General features: G+C 37.7%; 2 protein-coding genes across 2 annotated transcripts in view; one reads left to right on the forward strand and one right to left on the reverse strand.

The window, feature by feature from the left end:
- LOC107698053 (26S proteasome non-ATPase regulatory subunit 1) overlaps positions 1 to 18,217 on the forward strand; it is a 44,325-nt gene that overhangs the window by 4,414 nt on the left and 21,694 nt on the right. The window contains exons 8-16 of the mRNA XM_016498966.1: positions 542 to 602; positions 686 to 814; positions 960 to 1,048; positions 1,149 to 1,227; positions 3,041 to 3,214; positions 3,309 to 3,420; positions 3,627 to 3,823; positions 5,018 to 5,113; positions 6,627 to 6,691. Of these exons, the coding sequence (XP_016354452.1) occupies positions 542 to 602; positions 686 to 814; positions 960 to 1,048; positions 1,149 to 1,227; positions 3,041 to 3,214; positions 3,309 to 3,420; positions 3,627 to 3,823; positions 5,018 to 5,113; positions 6,627 to 6,691 (1,002 nt within the window). The remainder of the gene's footprint in view (positions 1 to 541; positions 603 to 685; positions 815 to 959; positions 1,049 to 1,148; positions 1,228 to 3,040; positions 3,215 to 3,308; positions 3,421 to 3,626; positions 3,824 to 5,017; positions 5,114 to 6,626; positions 6,692 to 18,217) is intronic.
- On the reverse strand, positions 7,996 to 17,815 carry LOC107698055 (5-hydroxytryptamine receptor 2B-like). The gene is made up of 4 exons (XM_016498975.1): positions 17,468 to 17,815; positions 16,354 to 16,881; positions 10,881 to 11,081; positions 7,996 to 9,376 (listed from the first exon to the last, which is right to left on the reverse strand). The coding sequence occupies exons 2-4, from the start codon at positions 16,628 to 16,630 to the stop codon at positions 8,484 to 8,486; spliced, it is 1,371 nt and encodes a 456-aa protein (XP_016354461.1). The 5' UTR covers positions 16,631 to 16,881; positions 17,468 to 17,815; the 3' UTR covers positions 7,996 to 8,483.

An 18,217-nucleotide genomic window follows, 5' to 3' on the forward strand; every position in this document is an offset into this window, starting at 1 on the left:
TCTTTCTTTAAATACATTCAGTTATAGTTTAAATTTTCTTAGTGATAAAAATCTACCTCAGCTTATGCTTAAAACTGGGAGCCCTTTTGCATGATAAAGGTTACAATTAGGCCTAATGACTTAACCCAAACTTAAATTTAATTGCTATTTATTTTTAAATAGATGATCAACACTCAACTTAAAAATAATAATAAATAAAAAATAAACCGAAACGGTTCGGTACGAATACGTGTACCGTTACACCCCTAATCATGACAGTATTTATTGTGCTATTTTTTTTAATTATGCGGTTTAAAAAAATATATATAATAATTGTACAATGTTTTCTACTGCAAGACAGTAAAAAAATATATACAGTAATAAGAGTCATTGAGAATTACAGACGTCACTGCAAAATATCATAATGGTCCAAAAAATAGGCTTAATTTTCTCTTTAGTTATGGTGAAGTCCCTTGAGGGATATTTAAACAAAAACGTTGAAATATGAGAAGTTTTAATAAGATGATTTAGAACATAATTAAATGTGTTGTTATTGTTTCAGTGATGTGATGGAGACGGAGGATAAAGCTGGCAGTTCTCCTGCTGGAAAGGCTGCTGATGTGGCGAGTCATCACTTTAAGACTTTTAGCTCATCAGATTACCATGCTTGTAGAAACATGTTTAATTATTCTTTTCCTTTAAATAGAAGAGTGAGCCAAAAGACCAGAACTCAAAAATGATCAAAATACTAAGTGGTGAAATGGCCATTGAGCTGCACCTTCAGTTCCTCATTCGAAACAACAACGCAGATCTGATGATCCTCAAAAACACAAAGGTGAGAAGAAACCAGCTCTTGAACTGATTAAAGCCTCTGATGGTCTTTGATATCAGCTCAAGCAAATTTAATATGAATCAAATCCCAGACGTAGGCATTCTCCACTTCACAAGCTTGGTATATTTTTATTCCTGGCTTATTTCAGGATGCGGTGCGAAATTCGGTGTGTCACACAGCGACGGTCATCGCAAACTCATTCATGCACACGGGAACAACAAGTGACCAGTTTCTACGGTAAAGCACATTCACATGCTTCGTCTCGCTAATGGAAATTTGGCCTCTTGATACTGACAGCAAGAAAACTGATTATGGTAATTGCCATTTTATTTTACAGAGAGAATTTGGAGTGGCTGGCAAGAGCAACTAACTGGGCCAAATTCACAGCAACAGCCAGTCTTGGCGTCATTCACAAGGTTAGCATTATCATATATGCTCAAGGCACTTTCCACAAAAAGAGCACAGTTTGGTGTTTGTTGTAGATGCTTGGTTTACATGTTTGTGTGCTCATTTTGCTTTAGATGTTTGCATTTGTTCACTTTTAGGATATTTGTTTGCTTTAGTTTAGATGTTTGCATTTATTTTTGTTTGTTTTACATGTTTGTGTGCTTTTACATGTTTGCTTTAGATGTTTGCATTTGTTCACTTTTAGGATATTTGTTTGCTTTAGTTTAGATGTTTGCTTGCATTTATTTTTGTTTGTTTTACATGTTTGTGTGCTTTTACATGTTTGCTTTAGATGTTTGCATTTGTTCACTTTTAGGATATTTGTTTGCTTTAGTTTAGATGTTTGCTTGCATTTATTTTTTTGTTTTAGATGTTTGTGTGCTTTTACATGTTTGCTTTAGATGTTTGCATTTGTTCGCTTTTAGGATATTTGTTTGCTTTAGTTTAGATGTTTGCATTTATTTTTGTTTGTTTTACATGTTTGTGTGCTTTTACATGTTTGCTTTAGATGTTTGCATTTGTTCGCTTTTAGGATATTTGTTTGCTTTAGTTTAGATTAGTGGTCGACTGATATATCGCCAAGGCCAATATATCGGCCGATATTTGGCATTTTTCAAATATCGGCATCGGCCGATACGTTTTTCTGTTTGGCCGATGCGTTTGAGATGGGACTTTTATTTTGACGGCGCTGAGAACGGCAGCGCCTGAACACACAGTGCTCACATTCTCACACACTCACATTCATGCACACAAACTTCCCAGAATACTGAGTGCCCTGTTGGTTACAGTGTTTACTTCCTATTCAATTAGATTTTTATTAAATATTTATTTGTGAAAAATGCCTTGTCTTCTGAAGTATAAGTATGTTTATTTTACACAATTATTTTTAATCCATTTTCAAATGATTTCAAATTTCTTAAATATTAATTAAAATAAATAAAATGATATCTGCTTTATATCGGCCATCGGCCACTAGGCTTACCGCGGTAGACTGTGCTGACGGTGATACCGGTGTTAAGCCGCAACACCGGTTACGTCACTTGCCCACCGCGTCACCGACCCCCACCGTCATTTTGATTTTTTATAGAAATTCGGCCACCCTGCTTTCCAAGATATCGGCATCGGCTGCCAAAAAACCCATATCGGTCGACCACTAGTTTAGATGTTTGCTTGCATTTGTTCACTTTTAGGTGTTTGTTTGCATTCATATTTGTTTGTTTTGCATGTTTGCTTGCTTTTGTTTTGAATTTAAGATATTTGTTTAAGATGTTTGTTTGCTCTAGTTTGTTATATTTTAGATGTATGTTTGTTTGCTTTTGTTTGTTTCAAATGTTTGTGTGATTTGTTTAGTTTTAGATTTAGATGTTTTTGTTTGTTAGTTTGTTTTAGATGTTTTTTTGTGTATTTAGATATTTGTTTTAGATGTTTGTAGTGAGAACTATTAAAACTATTTTAACATTAGTAATTATAATTAATACATTTTTTTTTTTTTTTTTATAAAATAGTGTTTTTGTTTGTTTGTTTGTTTTTTGCCTGTCCAGAGATCGACATTTAAATTAAACGTTACAATTTTGGCGTATTGAATTGATTCAGTTTATTGTTGTTATGACACGACTTTCTGCCATTACAAAAAAATGGGACATTCCAGCGTAGCAGGAAGCTCATATTTTGTATTGCTTGTGGAAAGTGATTGAAATGTGTTTTTTTCTTCATAAAAAAAGTTTAATTAATATCATTATTATTTTATTTTCATTTGTTAAATTTACTTGCATTTGTGTCCAGGGCCATGAAAAGGAGGCACTACAGTTAATGGCGACTTACCTGCCCAAAGACACCTCACCTGGATCAGCCTATCAGGAAGGAGGAGGGCTATATGCCCTTGGGCTGATCCATGCTAATCACGGAGGGGATATCATCGACTACCTTCTGAGCCAGCTAAAGAATGCCAGTAATGATGTACGTGCATAATCACGTTCAAATGTAGTTTCACTGCACTGCAACTCCAAAAAGCAGGAATAATTCTTTATATTCTTTCTGTTTTTTCGTCCAGATTGTTCGTCATGGTGGCGCTCTGGGTCTCGGGTTAGCTGCCCTGGGCACTGCTCGCCAAGACGTCTACGATCTGCTCAAATCAAACCTCTATCAAGATGATGCAGTAACAGGCATGTTCAACATCTTTTATGTAATTTATTGTCATCTGATTTTGGCACCTTTACTTAATCTTTATCAGTAGTTTTCATGAACGCAAGCATCACTGTTACTATTGGTCGAATTTTGGGCAACCACCCAGAACACTTTATCATCATGGTAATCAGTCTGTAATTCTAGGTTGAGCTCACTGTCATCTTGTTGACTGGTGTTGTCACAGGAGAGGCAGCTGGTCTTGCTCTGGGGCTGGTGATGTTGGGCTCAAAGTCAGCCCAGGCCATTGAGGACATGGTGGGCTACGCTCAAGAGACCCAGCATGAAAAGATCCTGCGTGGACTGGCTGTCGGCATCGCCATGGTAATGTACGGAAGGATGGAAGAGGCCGATGCTCTAATTGAGAGTCTATGTAGAGATAAGGTGAGCACGGAGTTAATTTTTTTATTTATTTATTTATATATATATATATATATATGTATATGTATGTGTATGTATGTGTATGTATATATATATATATATATATATATCTAATATTGGATTTCTGTTTTAATATACTTTAAAATATTATTTATTTCTGTGATGCAGCGCTGAATTTCCATCAGCCATTATTACTCCAGTATAAAGTGTCACATGATCCTTAAGAATTCATTCTAATATGCTGATTTATTATTAGAATTATCAATGTTTGCAACAGTTGTGCTGCCAAATTTTTTTTTGGAAACTGCGATACTTTTTATAGGATTTTTTGATGAATAAAAAGTTTAAAAGAACAGCATTTATTCAAAATATAAATCTTTTCTAACAATATAAATCTTTGCTATCACTTCTTAACAATTTAACACATCCTTGCTGAATAAAAGTTTTAATTTCTTTCAAAAAAAGAAAGAATAAAAATTTACTGACCCCAAACTTTAGAACAGTAGTGTATATTGTTAGAAAAGATTTCTATTTTAAATAAATGCTCTTCTTTTTAACTTTTTATTCATCAAAGAATCCTGAAAAAAAGTATCACAGGTTCCAAAAAAATATTAAGCAGCACAACAGTTTCCAGCACTGATAATAAATCAGCATATTAGAATGATTTCTGAAGATCATGTGACACTGAAGACTAGAGTAATGATGCTGAAAATACAGCTTTGATCACAGAAATAAATTACAGTTTACAATATATTCAAATAGAAAAACTTTATTTTACATCATAGTAATATTTCACAATATTACATTTTTCCTGTATTTTTGATCAAATAAATGCAGCCTTGATGAGCAGAAGAAACTCCTGTAAAAAACATTAAAAATCGTTCTGATCCCAAACCTTTGACCTTTAGTGTATATAAAATAAAAACTATTTAAAAAAAAATATATTTCAGCTCACAATCATTTTTGTACTTACGCTTAATCGCATCCTTTTTCATGAAATTGTAATATTTCATACCTTTTTTAGGTTATTTTAAATGATGCTAATTGTGTCTCTAACAGGCAGAATGAATTATTCGCAGTCTTAACTGTTTCCAGAAGGCTTTGTTTATTCTGTGAATACATTAACTGTGTTCTGAGGTTCTGGTCTTCAGTGCAGACAGCACACTGAGCTTCTGTTTTATCTCACTGTCCCGACAGGACCCCATCCTGCGCCGTTCGGGAATGTACACAGTGGCCATGGCATACTGCGGCTCTGGGAACAACAAAGCCATCCGGCGACTGCTGCACGTGGCTGTGAGTCTTACATTTGCAAATATTACAAACAATAAGAATTATTAGATGCAAACACATATAAGGGTCATTCCTCAATTACAAGAAAGAAAAAAAGGTTAGATTGTAATGTTTTTTTTCTTCAGGTTTTTAAGTAACTTTAACTTATGAAAAAGGGGAAAAAGTGTTTTAAAATCAGGGGAAGACACATAATATATAATATACTATAGACATATAATATAGTATAATATAATTATTTAATAACTTTTTTCTGACATCTTTGTCAGGGCAGCAGAGTGACAGTTTGAATATCAGGAATATCATTAAAAATGTATGGTGTGGGCTTTATTAGATTAGATATCATTAAACATTATAATTAAATATTATTAGGTCAGTATTTTTACTGAATTCTGAAAAAACAAACAAACAAGGCCATAATCTGATTTTCATTTTGGAACGCATGATAAATAATTAAGTTTAAATGATTTATATAAAAAAATACAGAAATATTAATAGATAGGAAAAAACAAAAACATTATACATAGTGTAGCTTTCTTTCTTTCTCTCTTTCTTTGTGTTGAGCAGGGCATCTGTCCTGCATTTCCTGCAGGTGGCGACATTTCCATAAGTGGTTTTGTACTTGCAGCAAAAGAGCTTGCAGTGTTATTCTTGTTTCCTGTTCTGCTGTACGTTTTATTGTAATATCAGTATTTCAGAGTTATGCTCTGGTAAATCTCAGGCAGTTTAATGTATTTATACAACGGCGAGAAAATAACCTGCGTGCCAAAGTTAAAGTTAGCCATTGCTCACTGAGGGATTGAGAGTTGGCTTGCATGAGGACAAAAAGGCTAACAGGATGGATATTGATATTGTGGATATGTGGGAGATCCTATTTATTAGAAGTTAAAACAGTATCCCAAAAGAAGATGCATTTAGTTTAGAACATTTTATTAGGGAATGAAAAAAATTGAATTTTAAAATAATTGTCAAGTTGTTAAGCCATTGATTTAAATCCACCCTTATGTTCACTTAAAGAGATAGTTCACCCAAAAATGAAAATTTTGTCATTAATTACTCGCCCTCATGTCGTTTCAAACCCGTAAGACCTTCGTTCATCTTCTGAACACAAATTAAGATATTTTTGATGGAATCTGAGAGCTGTCTGACCCTCCATAGACAGCAACGCAACTGAAATGTTCCCAAGTCCAGAAACGTAGCAAGGAGATCTGTAAAATAATCCATGTGACATCAGGGGTTCAACCGCAATTATATGAAGCTACGAGAATATTTTTTACAGACAGATCTCAGATTCCATCAAAAATATCTTAATTTGTGTTCAGAAGATGAACGAAGGTCTTACGGGTTTGAAACGACATGAGGGTGAGTAATCAATGACAGAATTTTCATTTTTGGGTGAACTAACCCTTTAATTATGACATTGTGATAGAAGAAAATTAACAAAATATTTTCTTAGAATATTGAATTTAATATTTCATCTGAATGCACCGCTCTGATTTCTCATCCCTCTTCCTGTCAGGTAAGTGACGTGAACGATGATGTTCGGAGGGCTGCTGTCGAGTCCATTGGATTAATCTTGTTCAGGTATGGTGCTGTCTGTCCTCACCTGTGTCTCATCAATGCCTATCGTCGTCTCATCCTGCGCTTCATTATAAACAGACCTCATCGGGATGAGCCGCTCTGAGATTGCTTGCCAGTAGCCCTGATTAATCAGCCCTTAATGTATACACAGACGGGATTCCACCCATACCTCTGATACAAATGTGTTCAGAGTGTCTCCTGAAGTGCTTGTTCCTAGCTGTTGATTTTGGTCCTATTAAGAGATGGATCACTTCCTCCTATCACACCCTGTGGCACTTGCTTTATAGTCAGTGACAGTTTTGCCGTCCGTTTGTGCCTCTACCTAGTGCTTCTGCATTGAGTATATATCGTCAGATCAGCAGAGGTATTCCCTTATGCAGTAGTTCAACCAGAAATTAGTTATCATTTACTCCCCATTGTCGTTCCATTTACCTTCATGCATTCTGGCAAACCTAAAAATACATATTTTCAAAACCAGACCCTAATCTGGTTTAGGGTCATGTCCACTACACCCTCACATATGCATTCTTGAGTTCAACACATCTGGATGTTGAGTAAATCTTGAAATAGCCAGCACTGATCATGGATCTATCTAAATTGCAACATTTGTTGACCTCAAAAATCACCAGTTTCAGGACAAAAATACTTTGAAGTAGTAGAGTTTAATCATAGGCCCAACCACAGATCTCAATCAAGAACAGCTTGCACCTTTAAACGTCCCGCATGCAAGGGTAGAACATGTTGTGTTGTCCCCATATGCTTCTCTTTTGTTATTATTTTGCCGGCAGTAAGTTCCCCCTCAGACGCCCCCTCTAAGCCAAGTAGTACTGGTGAACTATTTTAAGCCCTAAAAAGGCCATGCGATATTCCCATGATCAATTGTCAGCTAAAAAAAAAACTATATAAATCATTCCTGTGTTTAGAGAGCTGCAACAGAGCTGCAACAATTCAACAGGTTCCTGTCGTCTGTTCCACAGGCCCCCTATCCCTGCTGCATATGCAAATCACGACTGCACCCCTTCCTCTTTTGTGGGTGTTGATTGATCACTCACTATAAATGCGAATGGAATGTTTTCACTATGAGAACATACAATAAAACATAGAAGGGTTTTCTTCAGAGGGATGCATTTTGCACAACTTCAAAGTAGCACCATTGACACATGTTGCAATCATGAACTGTAAGCATTAACCAAAATTAACACTTCTTAGCTATTTTATCTGGAAAAAAAACGTTTATTTAGCAATAGTTCAGAAGAATCTTGAAAAATGTCAGTATCTACAAATAGTTATTTCTTACATGTATAAAAGCACTTTTGATTCAAGATCTGTCTACAGACGTAAAAAAAGACCTGCCATAACTTAGTGAAGCATTTATTAATTTTCTTGTATACAGAAGGTAAGTGGAGGTGTGATTAATTTGAGACTTGTGCTTATCTTGACAAGGCTTCATTTTGGCTTCACATTGTAGACCCTGTCTACTAACTTTGGGATGTGCAAAAACAGTCCTCTCTTTGCCGTAAGTACTGTTTATTTTCACAGTACTGCCAATTATTAGGCTGGCCATTACTTTCACTCCCCAAAGCTATTTTTTGTCTTTTGGGGGTTCTTAGACATTCATCTTATGTGCTATTCTATCTCCCAATCCAAGACATTAAGATGGAGTATTACATTGGCCATGACCATTTTATGCAGTCCTTCTGAACTCCTTTTAGACCACATCTCATGGGTTCCCATGAGAACTTCTGGCCTTTTGGCACTGAAAGACTGGCACATCTCTAACATGGCATCAGATATACTACACGTGGCTTACGTGTTCGTCAGGTTTGCAGTCTTCATTGTCCGTCAGGAGCAACATGTCTAGTGTGATGTTTGCAGAGGTCTGCAGGTTCGTGGGACGACGCCGGAGAGGACTCTGATAACTTACAGGGCTGACTCCGTTCTTCATACCGTGTTTCATAAACCGCTTTGAATTTTCGGTCACCGATGACCGAAAAGTAATTCTGCTTCTGCTTTGCATTTTCGGAGTCTCTACACGTCTGTAGTTACATGTGATGTAGCGCTTAAAGGCCTCCCTGAACGTCCCGTTGAACAGTGTATAAACCAGGGGGTTGATTCCCGACGAAGCGTAGCCCACCCATTGAAAGATATCCAACAGTTGCTCCACTAGATTACTGTCGCACCCTTGACAGAGTACAGAAGTCACATTGGTAATGAAGAAAGGACACCACATTACAACAAACAACATGAATACAATCACCAGAACCTTTGACGCCCTTTGTTCATTGCTCAAGTTTTGCATGGACCTCTTTCCTATGGTGGACATCCTGCGGAGAGGGACCTCATCCCTTGTGACGGGACGCAGTGTTCGGTCCCTTTTAATTCCATTTGCATTGGCCACTTTCACAGGTGAAGAGAGAACCGGTGGTTCCTGGTGGAAGATGGTGGAAATGCTGGGCCTTGTAGCTCCCATTCTCAAAAGATAGGCCTTCTTGCGCAGTACTTGGATTGTCAGCAAGTAGATAATCATCATAATTGTAAGAGGTATAAAGAAAGCTGTCAAAGACCCATACACCTTGAAGTCCCCGAAGCCTTCTGGCGACAGCAGACAGGTGTGGTTGTTGTTGAAGGTGATGTTGTTTGGATGGTCAAAGACTTGTAGCCCTTTGATTGGAATAGGTATTGCAATACCTAATGGAGAAAGACCAATCGTTAAATTGAGCAGGGAATAAGGTTGAAATGAAACATTAAAATGATCAAGCCAATTAAAATTGACTTCTGGCATGTCCAATCTTGCTTCTAGAGAGCCACATTCCTACAGTTTAACTTCAGCTCTAATTAAACACACCTTAACCTGCTAAACATGGTCCACGGGGTTACTTGAAATGTCAAGGCAGTTTGGAGCAATTTGGAGTCGTAATCAAGACCAGATTTCATGTATCCCAAAGTAAAGCATTTACACTGTCTGAATCATTCAGACCCTCTTCAAGTCTCTTGTCTTGACTCACACTCAACCTCCTTCTGGTCTCGGTCTTGACTCTGAGTCAGCCTCTGTTGGTCTGGGCCTGGACTTGGACCTAAATGAGCTGGTCTCGTTGGAGTTAAACTCTCCAGGATAGTGGATATCCAGGAGCAGGATTAGGCACCACTGGACTAGGTTAATCTCCTTTGTAAATGCCTGCCTACTGAATAGTACTTTTTGTGCTTTTGGCAGTTACTTTCTATTTTTTTTTAAGGAATGCTACTAGTTGGTGGATTGCCAGACTCATTGGTTCTGCAGAAGCCCTGAACAGTTCAGCTTATCTGGGGTTCATCTGATCCCGATTAGGCTCTTAAGGTGTTCACATAAGAAATACAATTAAAAACAGCAGGAGATGTCTTGTGATAACAAGTGGAATAGCGTATGCATTTGCCATTCATTACCAATAATAGCAGTTACAACATCAATAACACATCTTGGACTTGAGTTCTCTCACTTCAAGTATCTATAACCATCAGCTCCTGTTAAACCGTAAAACTGCTTTGTCAAAGGTGAGAATATGAGCAAACATCTTTCATGGTGGAGAAACGGCTTCATGATTCCAGAACGCGCGTCGAGCTAGTCCAAAACAACGCAGCCAAAGTCATCATCTGAACTGATGTTAACGAGTAGAAATCGCGAGGTGTTTACTTTCGTTCCACCCCCCACAATCCAGTGTCCACGTATAACTAAAACCCGATCTTTTTGCTTGTATAAACGGAAGCTCACTGGTCAGTCAGTGACATGAGATAAATGAAATTTGTGCGTATGCAACTTTTCCGGAGACGAGTGTTGAGATCATTGATCGGTTTGGCGTTCAAGGACTGGATTTTGCCACATTTATATAAAGCTGTAATTTTACATTTGGTTAAATGTAGGTAATGAAACACTAGATTTGAGTTTGTTCCCATTTTTGAAACCGTATAAGCCTCTTCATCTTCTGGAAGGAAATTGTGGCATTTGTGTTTATAAAATTGAAAATGGAAATTCCCTGCATCTGTAAAGCCAATATTTCCTTTCGTTTTTATAGTAGATGTGAATATTTAAAGGATTAATTCACAATTGTTTGTAAAGGACACGATTCAAGATTATTCCAGACTCTTCCAGGAGTGGTGAACGAAAATACTGAACACATGTAATATGTTTTCCAAAGTGTTTTCCATCATTGTGACATACCTATAGAGATTAGCCAGACCAGTGCGATTTTAGCCAGCACTTTAGCTCTGGACTTGTACTGGCTGTGCTGGATTGGTTTCTTGATTGCAATGTAGCGGTCGAGGGAGATGGCACACAGGTGCATGATGGAGGCAGTTGAGAACAAGACATCCAGAAAGAGCCAGATAGGGCACAGGAAATCTGCAAGGGGCCATCTGGAGTCTGAAATATGAAGAGAATATTAAGCACTAATCAGTAGGCTGTCTGAATTTAAATTAGGACCAACTCGGAGACCTATATGTCATTTTGTGATTGGGCACACACATTTTAAAGACATCTTTTCACCATTATTTCATGCATGCTAACTTCTTCCGAGTTAGTGCGCCATTCAATGTTTCCAGAAAAATCCAGTCCTAACCTGTTCTCTTAAATATTCCAAACTAGTATTAACTGCTCAGTTCTCCTCTTTAGACACCCATGAAGAACTTCAGATAAGTCAAACATGTTCTAAATCACAGATGCTTCATAGTGATGATACTGACTGTTTGATAGTGATGAAAGGGGAAAGAAATTAATTACATGGAACAAGCAATACGATAAAATGTTTTTGCTAATCCCTTCAGTCGATTGTTTATGCGTTTCCCACAATGTTTCCTGACACATCAGGCTCACTTTAAATGTAAAAGCTGTAGACTGGTTTTTCTTGTTTATGATGTCTTGTTTGGACATGCACATAAATGCATTACTTTAAATTCATCCCAGCCTTTGCATCTCATCTTGTATTTAGTGGTTCTTAACATTATTAAATAAATGGATACAAGCTTGAGTTTAACAAAAACGGTTCAAGAGGTTAAACACTCGGGAGGCTTTTGGACTATTCATCAAGCTCTTCAGTGACGCTGTTTATTTTAGTGACAGACATGAAATGGTGAATAATTGAGTTGGTCTTCATCCCATTGCACTTACAGATGCTGCTGTTTAAAGCCTTTAAATAAGATCACATCGTTTTCATCTCTGCAGTTTTTGTTTGTCTTTTTCATGCTCAAGTAAAATGGATAGACTGCGTGGTACATACCATATTATTGCTCTAATTACAATTCCATATTTACCAGAAGTGGAAAGGAAGGTAAAATGCAAAATTAGTGAAATTTTTCATAAAATACATCATGAAACTCTTAATAATCTTATCCAAATACTTCAGGTTACTGGTTTAACAAAGTTGCATTTTGTAACATCTTTTTGGGTCTCAGTTTTACACTAGGTGCTTCTATTTCAAACATGATTTCTAGCCTGCATGGACCTGAACTATCATGTATCTCTAAGCTTGTGTGTGTGAGCGGACCTCCATGGTTTGGAGAGCCTGTAACCAGATGTTGAAAACTGGCACTAGTCAGGTCACCCCTCTTTACTAAACAGATCCTCATAGAAGCTCCTCAGAGAGGGCTACATTATTGCCAGCTGGGCTTTCTGAATCCGGCATGTTTTTGTAGTCATTTTGGAGCTAAATTAATTTAACCAGCATTACAGTCACATGTATAACATGCATTAGATGACTCCATTCTGTATTTGCTTGGGAAACACTAGGTTAAATCGACTAGGTAGTTTTTCCCAATCACAGGAACGTTTAATCTTTTAAACATTTAAAGTAATCTTTTATTCAATCAGCCATTGTTGCTCAGTAGATTATAAATGTTGAATCTGAAAAGAATTAACTTTTAAATTTAGAAAACTGTAGAGTGTAAATGTAATAGGAATCCATGCAACTGGGAATTTCGTGTAAGGGTGAAAGATTTCCAAAAGATTTTGCAATGCAAATTTGCGGTGTTGACCACAGGGCCTGAATTTTGTTTTGGAAAATGGGGGGGAATTCCCCCTTTAGGTGGCTCTTATGGGGGGTATGGGGGGATCACTTAGAATCACTTAGAATGTGCACATGCGTCTGCCGCTTTAAATTCTCGAGCTCGTTACAGCAGGATGGATTCTGATTGGCTGTCAATTTTTTATCGTTCATCAGCTGGAAAAAAATCATTTTGAAAGTGATTCCAACGATATCGTTTCTCTTTGTCTTTATCGTTATAGTTGTGGTGTGGACTCTGCTATTCTTTAATATTGAGAACGATTTTTAGAACTACCAAGAAATGTTCGTCCAATCAAAACGCTCGGTCCGAGCGTTTTAATTGGCTTTCCTACCTGCCTGTCAACGTATGTATTAGCATACCTCTGCGCACCGGGTTCGCGCGGACAGGATACGCCATCAGCGTGTTCACGCACACTGTGCAGACAGAGCGAGAATGGCAGACAAACATTTGTACTGGTATTGTAGTACTTTTAAAGGTTTCTCACCGGTGAATGACACATGATGTAACCCAGCGGTTCCCAATCCCAGTCCTCGCGCCCCCCGCTCTGCATATTTTGCATGTCTCGCTTAGTTAACACACCCGATTCAGATAACCAACTCGTTAGAAGTGAGCTACATGCATGAACTGTGTTCCGATCGATATGATCCCTACACCATGTTCATTGCTCCCTACTCCCTGAGCAGGGGTTTACTTCTCTTCGGAACATGGGCTGGAATTGAGAACGGCTGATGTAGCCTATTGTAGTAATGTTGTCTCTGGTACTCTGGTCTGTGAGCGTAAATGCGTTCTGTGAGCGTATATGCGTTCAGGGGGCGTGGCTTTGGTCTGCGATTGCGGGGAGGGTGGGACGTTCGCTTTCAGTGCTATCAGGCTAAAGTTAGCGTTTTCCAAGATCTCCAACTGCACCTTTAAGACCTCATGCATGGATCTAACATATACTAGTATAATAAGTTTTGTTTCTCAACTGTTTACATTCACTTAATAGCCTATATACCGACAGTGTTTAGTATAAATCGACTGTTTACGTGAATACTCATCAAGATGGGCATTTTGTATGTATTTGGCCGTTTATGCGCAATAAGGCGCAACACAACTTCATTCTGTAATCGCACGCTCTCAAATGCGGCTCTATGTTCGCGCGCTTTGGGTGTTTGCTCACAGAAAGCGGTCTCACAGAGAGCGCACAAGTACTGAATCAAGCACTTTAATGTTTAAAATTGTAAGGCTCAGAAACACATGCAAATGATACATTCCGTCATCTGTCCCGAGCGTCTTTCACACTGAAATATTTGCGGGAATTTCCCACGTTACAAGCGTGGAAACTGCAGGAATCAGTAGAATTATGCGCAATCCCGCGCCGAAATTCAAGCCCTGGATCAACAGATAGCCACTTGGTTTGAAAGTGATTCTGTGTGAGTCAATTTTTACCAAAATATTATGCATGTAAACACTTTAATATATACAGTTTCGGGTGATCGCTCAATGGAATCATTCAGTTTTGTCTAATCTGAAACTGTCTTTAGAAAGCTTCATGGAGAAATGAATAGCACATTAAAAAAAAATTATGATCTTGCTTAATTTTATGTCTCACCCACAAAATCTAAGTTAACATATTCACTCTATCGTCCAGCCCAAGTTCCCATATAGACTGACAGGTAAGTGTGCCCTTTCTTCCTGAAAGCGAAATAAAGAGACACTCTGCTCCACCACACTTTAGGTTTGCACTGCCAAGTCTCAACTTCCTCATGTAAATATTTCTCTCGTTCTCAGAGAAGCACATTTGTGGGCTCTTGTTTTTAGCCTTGCTGAGACTCTTTATCAAGCACTGTGTAGACTTTCACAGTGTTCAGTCATGGCTTTAACTTCAGTGCCTGTCTTCACCTGGTCCACAGATGTGGATGGATGTGGCCACTGGTGGATGTTTGGTCTTAATGTTTTAGCAAGCACGTCTTGCCTCCACAGGACTGAAACCTTTGAATTACTCCAGTTGGTAAAGGTTGCCTTTATTTTTATGATTACATTTAATCGCAGGTTATTATGTTGTGAATTCACGTTTAGAGTTACCGCTGTCTTGGTCAATAAATTGTGGCACTCACACGTTGTATTATTGTACCCCTTTCTCCAAAGGTAATTTGATTGAATTACCTGCCAGTGTTCATGAATTCTGGTAAGCTTCAGCTGTTTGGCGAAACCTTTCTTTCTCTTTCTGCGTTCATACATTGTTCTCTTCCTGTGGAACACCTTTAGAACATATTTGCAAGCATTGCCTGTCATTTTCCCATCCCTGCAGACCTTAGGGGACTCCTCAGTTTCTTCACATCACCATGACTTGGTGTAACCCAGCTACTTAAAGTTTTGTTTTTGAGGTTTTCGACAAATACAACCAACAAAAGCCCACGCTTCCCATATTTACATTTGGGTTCTGTTTTCTCCCAGCCTCTCAAACACAGTGTTTGACAATTTCTTTTGGATGAATAGCATCTGTTAAAAGATTTTCCAGGACAAATGACTGGATTTAAAGGGCAATGCAGGGTAATAACTAATTACATGTAATCTGGATTACATGATCAGATTCCAAAAATGTACTTGTAATTCGATTGTTACATTTTAGTCAGATAGCTATTTAATTTAAAAAAGTGTTTTCTTAATATTTCAATATCACATCAACTACTGGTGAACACTGCAGTTCCTTCATGAACCCCAGTTTGGGAAACCTTGATGTAATGTAATGTTTAATGGACTTTATGTTGTTAATAACAACGAATTATATATATTTTCTTTCTCTTTGTATTTTTATATCAGTATGGTACAAGATTATCCCATTTAAATGAATGTGATAAATGAGTTAGGTCAAAAGTAATCTGAAAGTAGTCTGATTATATTACTTGAAATGTCTAATGGATTACGTTACTGACTACAATTAGTAAGTAATCTACCCAGCACTGTTAAAGGGATAGTTCACCCTAAAAATCATTTAAGAGTCATTTATTCACTCTCATATCATTCCAAAGCTTGGACTGCATTGACGTGAAGGTGAGCAAATAATGACAGAATTTTATTGCTGAATTGCTCCTTTAAGGTTCTTGTTTGAGAGCCAAATTATGATCTTGTAAACAAGTTTTGGTTCACCTAAAGCTGTGATGTGCACAGACAAGGTGCAGCGAATGGAGGTTCCATAAATGTCATCAGATCTATTTAATGAGAAATAATGGACCGACTGGAGGATTTGGCATTGGAACTGAAAGCCAAGCTGGCATAAGAACGACAATAGTAGTAGCTTGGCAGATGTTGTATAGTTTGAAACTTGAGGCATGTTTACTCCTGAAATGTTTTGAAGAGTGCTTGACTTCTGTGTGTATTCATTCTGTCAGTGCAGGGAAGCAAAATATGGTGTTTATCACTTTATTTAATGTGGTTTTAGTGAAATTCTGAGAAACCTTTAGACATTTCAAAATCACTGTAGGATATACAAAAAAAAAAAAAAAAAAAAAAACTACATATTCCATCTGGGTTAGAACTTGGACTGTCATTCAACCCTGATGGTGCCACCAAACATGTTATAAGGACATGTTTTTGTCTTTTCTAATAAATTCTACAATAAACAGTCCTCCATAATCAATGTTAAGGTTACTTACGGAATAGCACAGTCACCAGAGCGATGGGCATGACTAGCAGTCCCACCAGTAGATCGGCCACAGCCAGAGACATCAGGAAGAAGTTAGTGGCATTCTGCAGTTTTCTCTCCAGTGACACTGCCAGAATGACCAGGATGTTTCCACCAATGGTGGGGATGATGACCAGAAGAATGAGCAGTGCGGCCCAATGGAGTTGTTCTCCAGGCTGGAGGGATTCCCAGTCCTCACTCCCTGTATGGTTGAGCCCCGGCGTGGACGAGATGCTATTGCTAGCCATTCTGCTTTGGATAGTTGTGCTTTTGTTTTTTCCGTGAGCTCGTCCAGCATTGTCACAGACTCCCTCCGATCCGAGGGTGGTGGGACATTCAAATTCAAATGATGCACTTATGTTTGCTTGCAAGAATCCAATTTATTGAGCAAAATAATTCCCCTCCAAATTATTATCTCCAGATGGAATCAGCGCTGGGATTGGTCACATGGTAGATGAGGTATTGCCCATCTTTGTTCTGTCACTGTGCTTTGACACTCCTGCAAATATCTAAACATTACAATGGAAATCCCGTCATTCAAAAAAACACTATCTGTCGCCGGCGTTTGATTAAATAAGATTTTCTCATCATGTGATTAGCCGTATGTGTTCCAGGCCATGTTCGTAATTAAGCAAGGAAGTAGATATCAGTAATGATCTGTGAGTGTTGACCATATGGAGTCATTTGTGTTCCTATCTAGTTCAATCAGTCGGGCAGATGACTTCATAAACGAACAATGTTTTTGTTTTCAGGATAATTAGGGTTTCATAACTTCATTATCATTTTGAAATGACTCCTTCTGTCATAACATTATGTAATGAGTATCATGAAATAGACAAATGTTGTATAATGTGTTGTTGATCTTAAATACTAACTACATAGGAATAAAATATAGGAAAAATCTGAAATGCATAGAAAAACTATTGTAGAATATTACATGATTTTTTCCCTATTATAAGCTAAAAAGAATTCATCAAATTACATTTTTTAAACTATATATTTTCTAAATTTAAAATGGTTCTAAATAAGTTTTTTTCCCTTATGAAAAATGTTTGAAAATTGAGTATATATATTTTTTTACTTACCTTAAACTAAAACCTGAAGATTTCCTCTGTGCATTAGTTTAATTCCATATTATTCATCGTTGTATTTTTCCCCGTCTTTTAAGCAAGTGAAATAAGTGCTTCTTCACTAAACGTTCCTCAGTTTGCAGCTTCTCTCATTTTATATGTACTCACAAAAAAAGTACATTGCGATGACTAAATTCTGTGTGGGAACGGATCCAGATATGATCTCTCTTTTCAGTTGCATGCTGAGGAATGTCCTTGTTGTTGAGCAGCTGGCATCACCTAGCGTGATCACCGGTTTAAAACTTCATCCGTCCTCTAACCCTTCCTCTCTCATTCTGTGTCTGCTTACTGACTCGCTCTGCCTCTCTCTCCCTCTCTCTCTCTCTCTCTCTCTCTCTCTCTCTCTCTCTCTCTCTCACGCTCATGAGTTAAACCTGGAGAAACAGATGAATGTGTCGACACTGGGGTGGGTCCATTGATCCTGGAGGGTCATTTTCTTCAGTGCAGCAAAGCCACTGTTTATTTTTGTCATTCATAGTTTTCCTGTAGCTTAATTCATCCTTTTTTTTTTGCCATTTAGTCACCTAGTCAATTTTTAAAAATCGTTTTGTACATCCCTGCCACCTACTTTTCATATTTTCAATAAGAACTTCATATTTTATCTATTGGGTTTGTATCCAGACTTGAACCTCGAAGCACCCAGGTAATTTTCTTCAGCTGTCTGTATATCCAGAGGGAGCGGGATTGTCCTTTAACACCCTCTGA

Source organism: Sinocyclocheilus anshuiensis, unplaced genomic scaffold, assembly GCF_001515605.1.
Source record: "Sinocyclocheilus anshuiensis isolate Anshui unplaced genomic scaffold, SAMN03320099.WGS_v1.1 scaffold1501, whole genome shotgun sequence".
Lineage (NCBI taxonomy): Eukaryota > Metazoa > Chordata > Actinopteri > Cypriniformes > Cyprinidae > Sinocyclocheilus > Sinocyclocheilus anshuiensis.

Coding starts and splice junctions, on each gene's coding strand:
- LOC107698055 (XM_016498975.1), bottom strand. CDS start 16,630: ATGGCTAGCAATAGCATCTCGTCCACGCCGGGGCTCAACCATACAGGG. Junction 11,082..16,353: donor TCTGGTGACTGTGCTATTCC/GTAAGTAACCTT, acceptor TTCATATTTCAG/ACTCCAGATGGCCCCTTGCA. Junction 9,377..10,880: donor GGTCTGGCTAATCTCTATAG/GTATGTCACAAT, acceptor TTTCTCCATTAG/GTATTGCAATACCTATTCCA.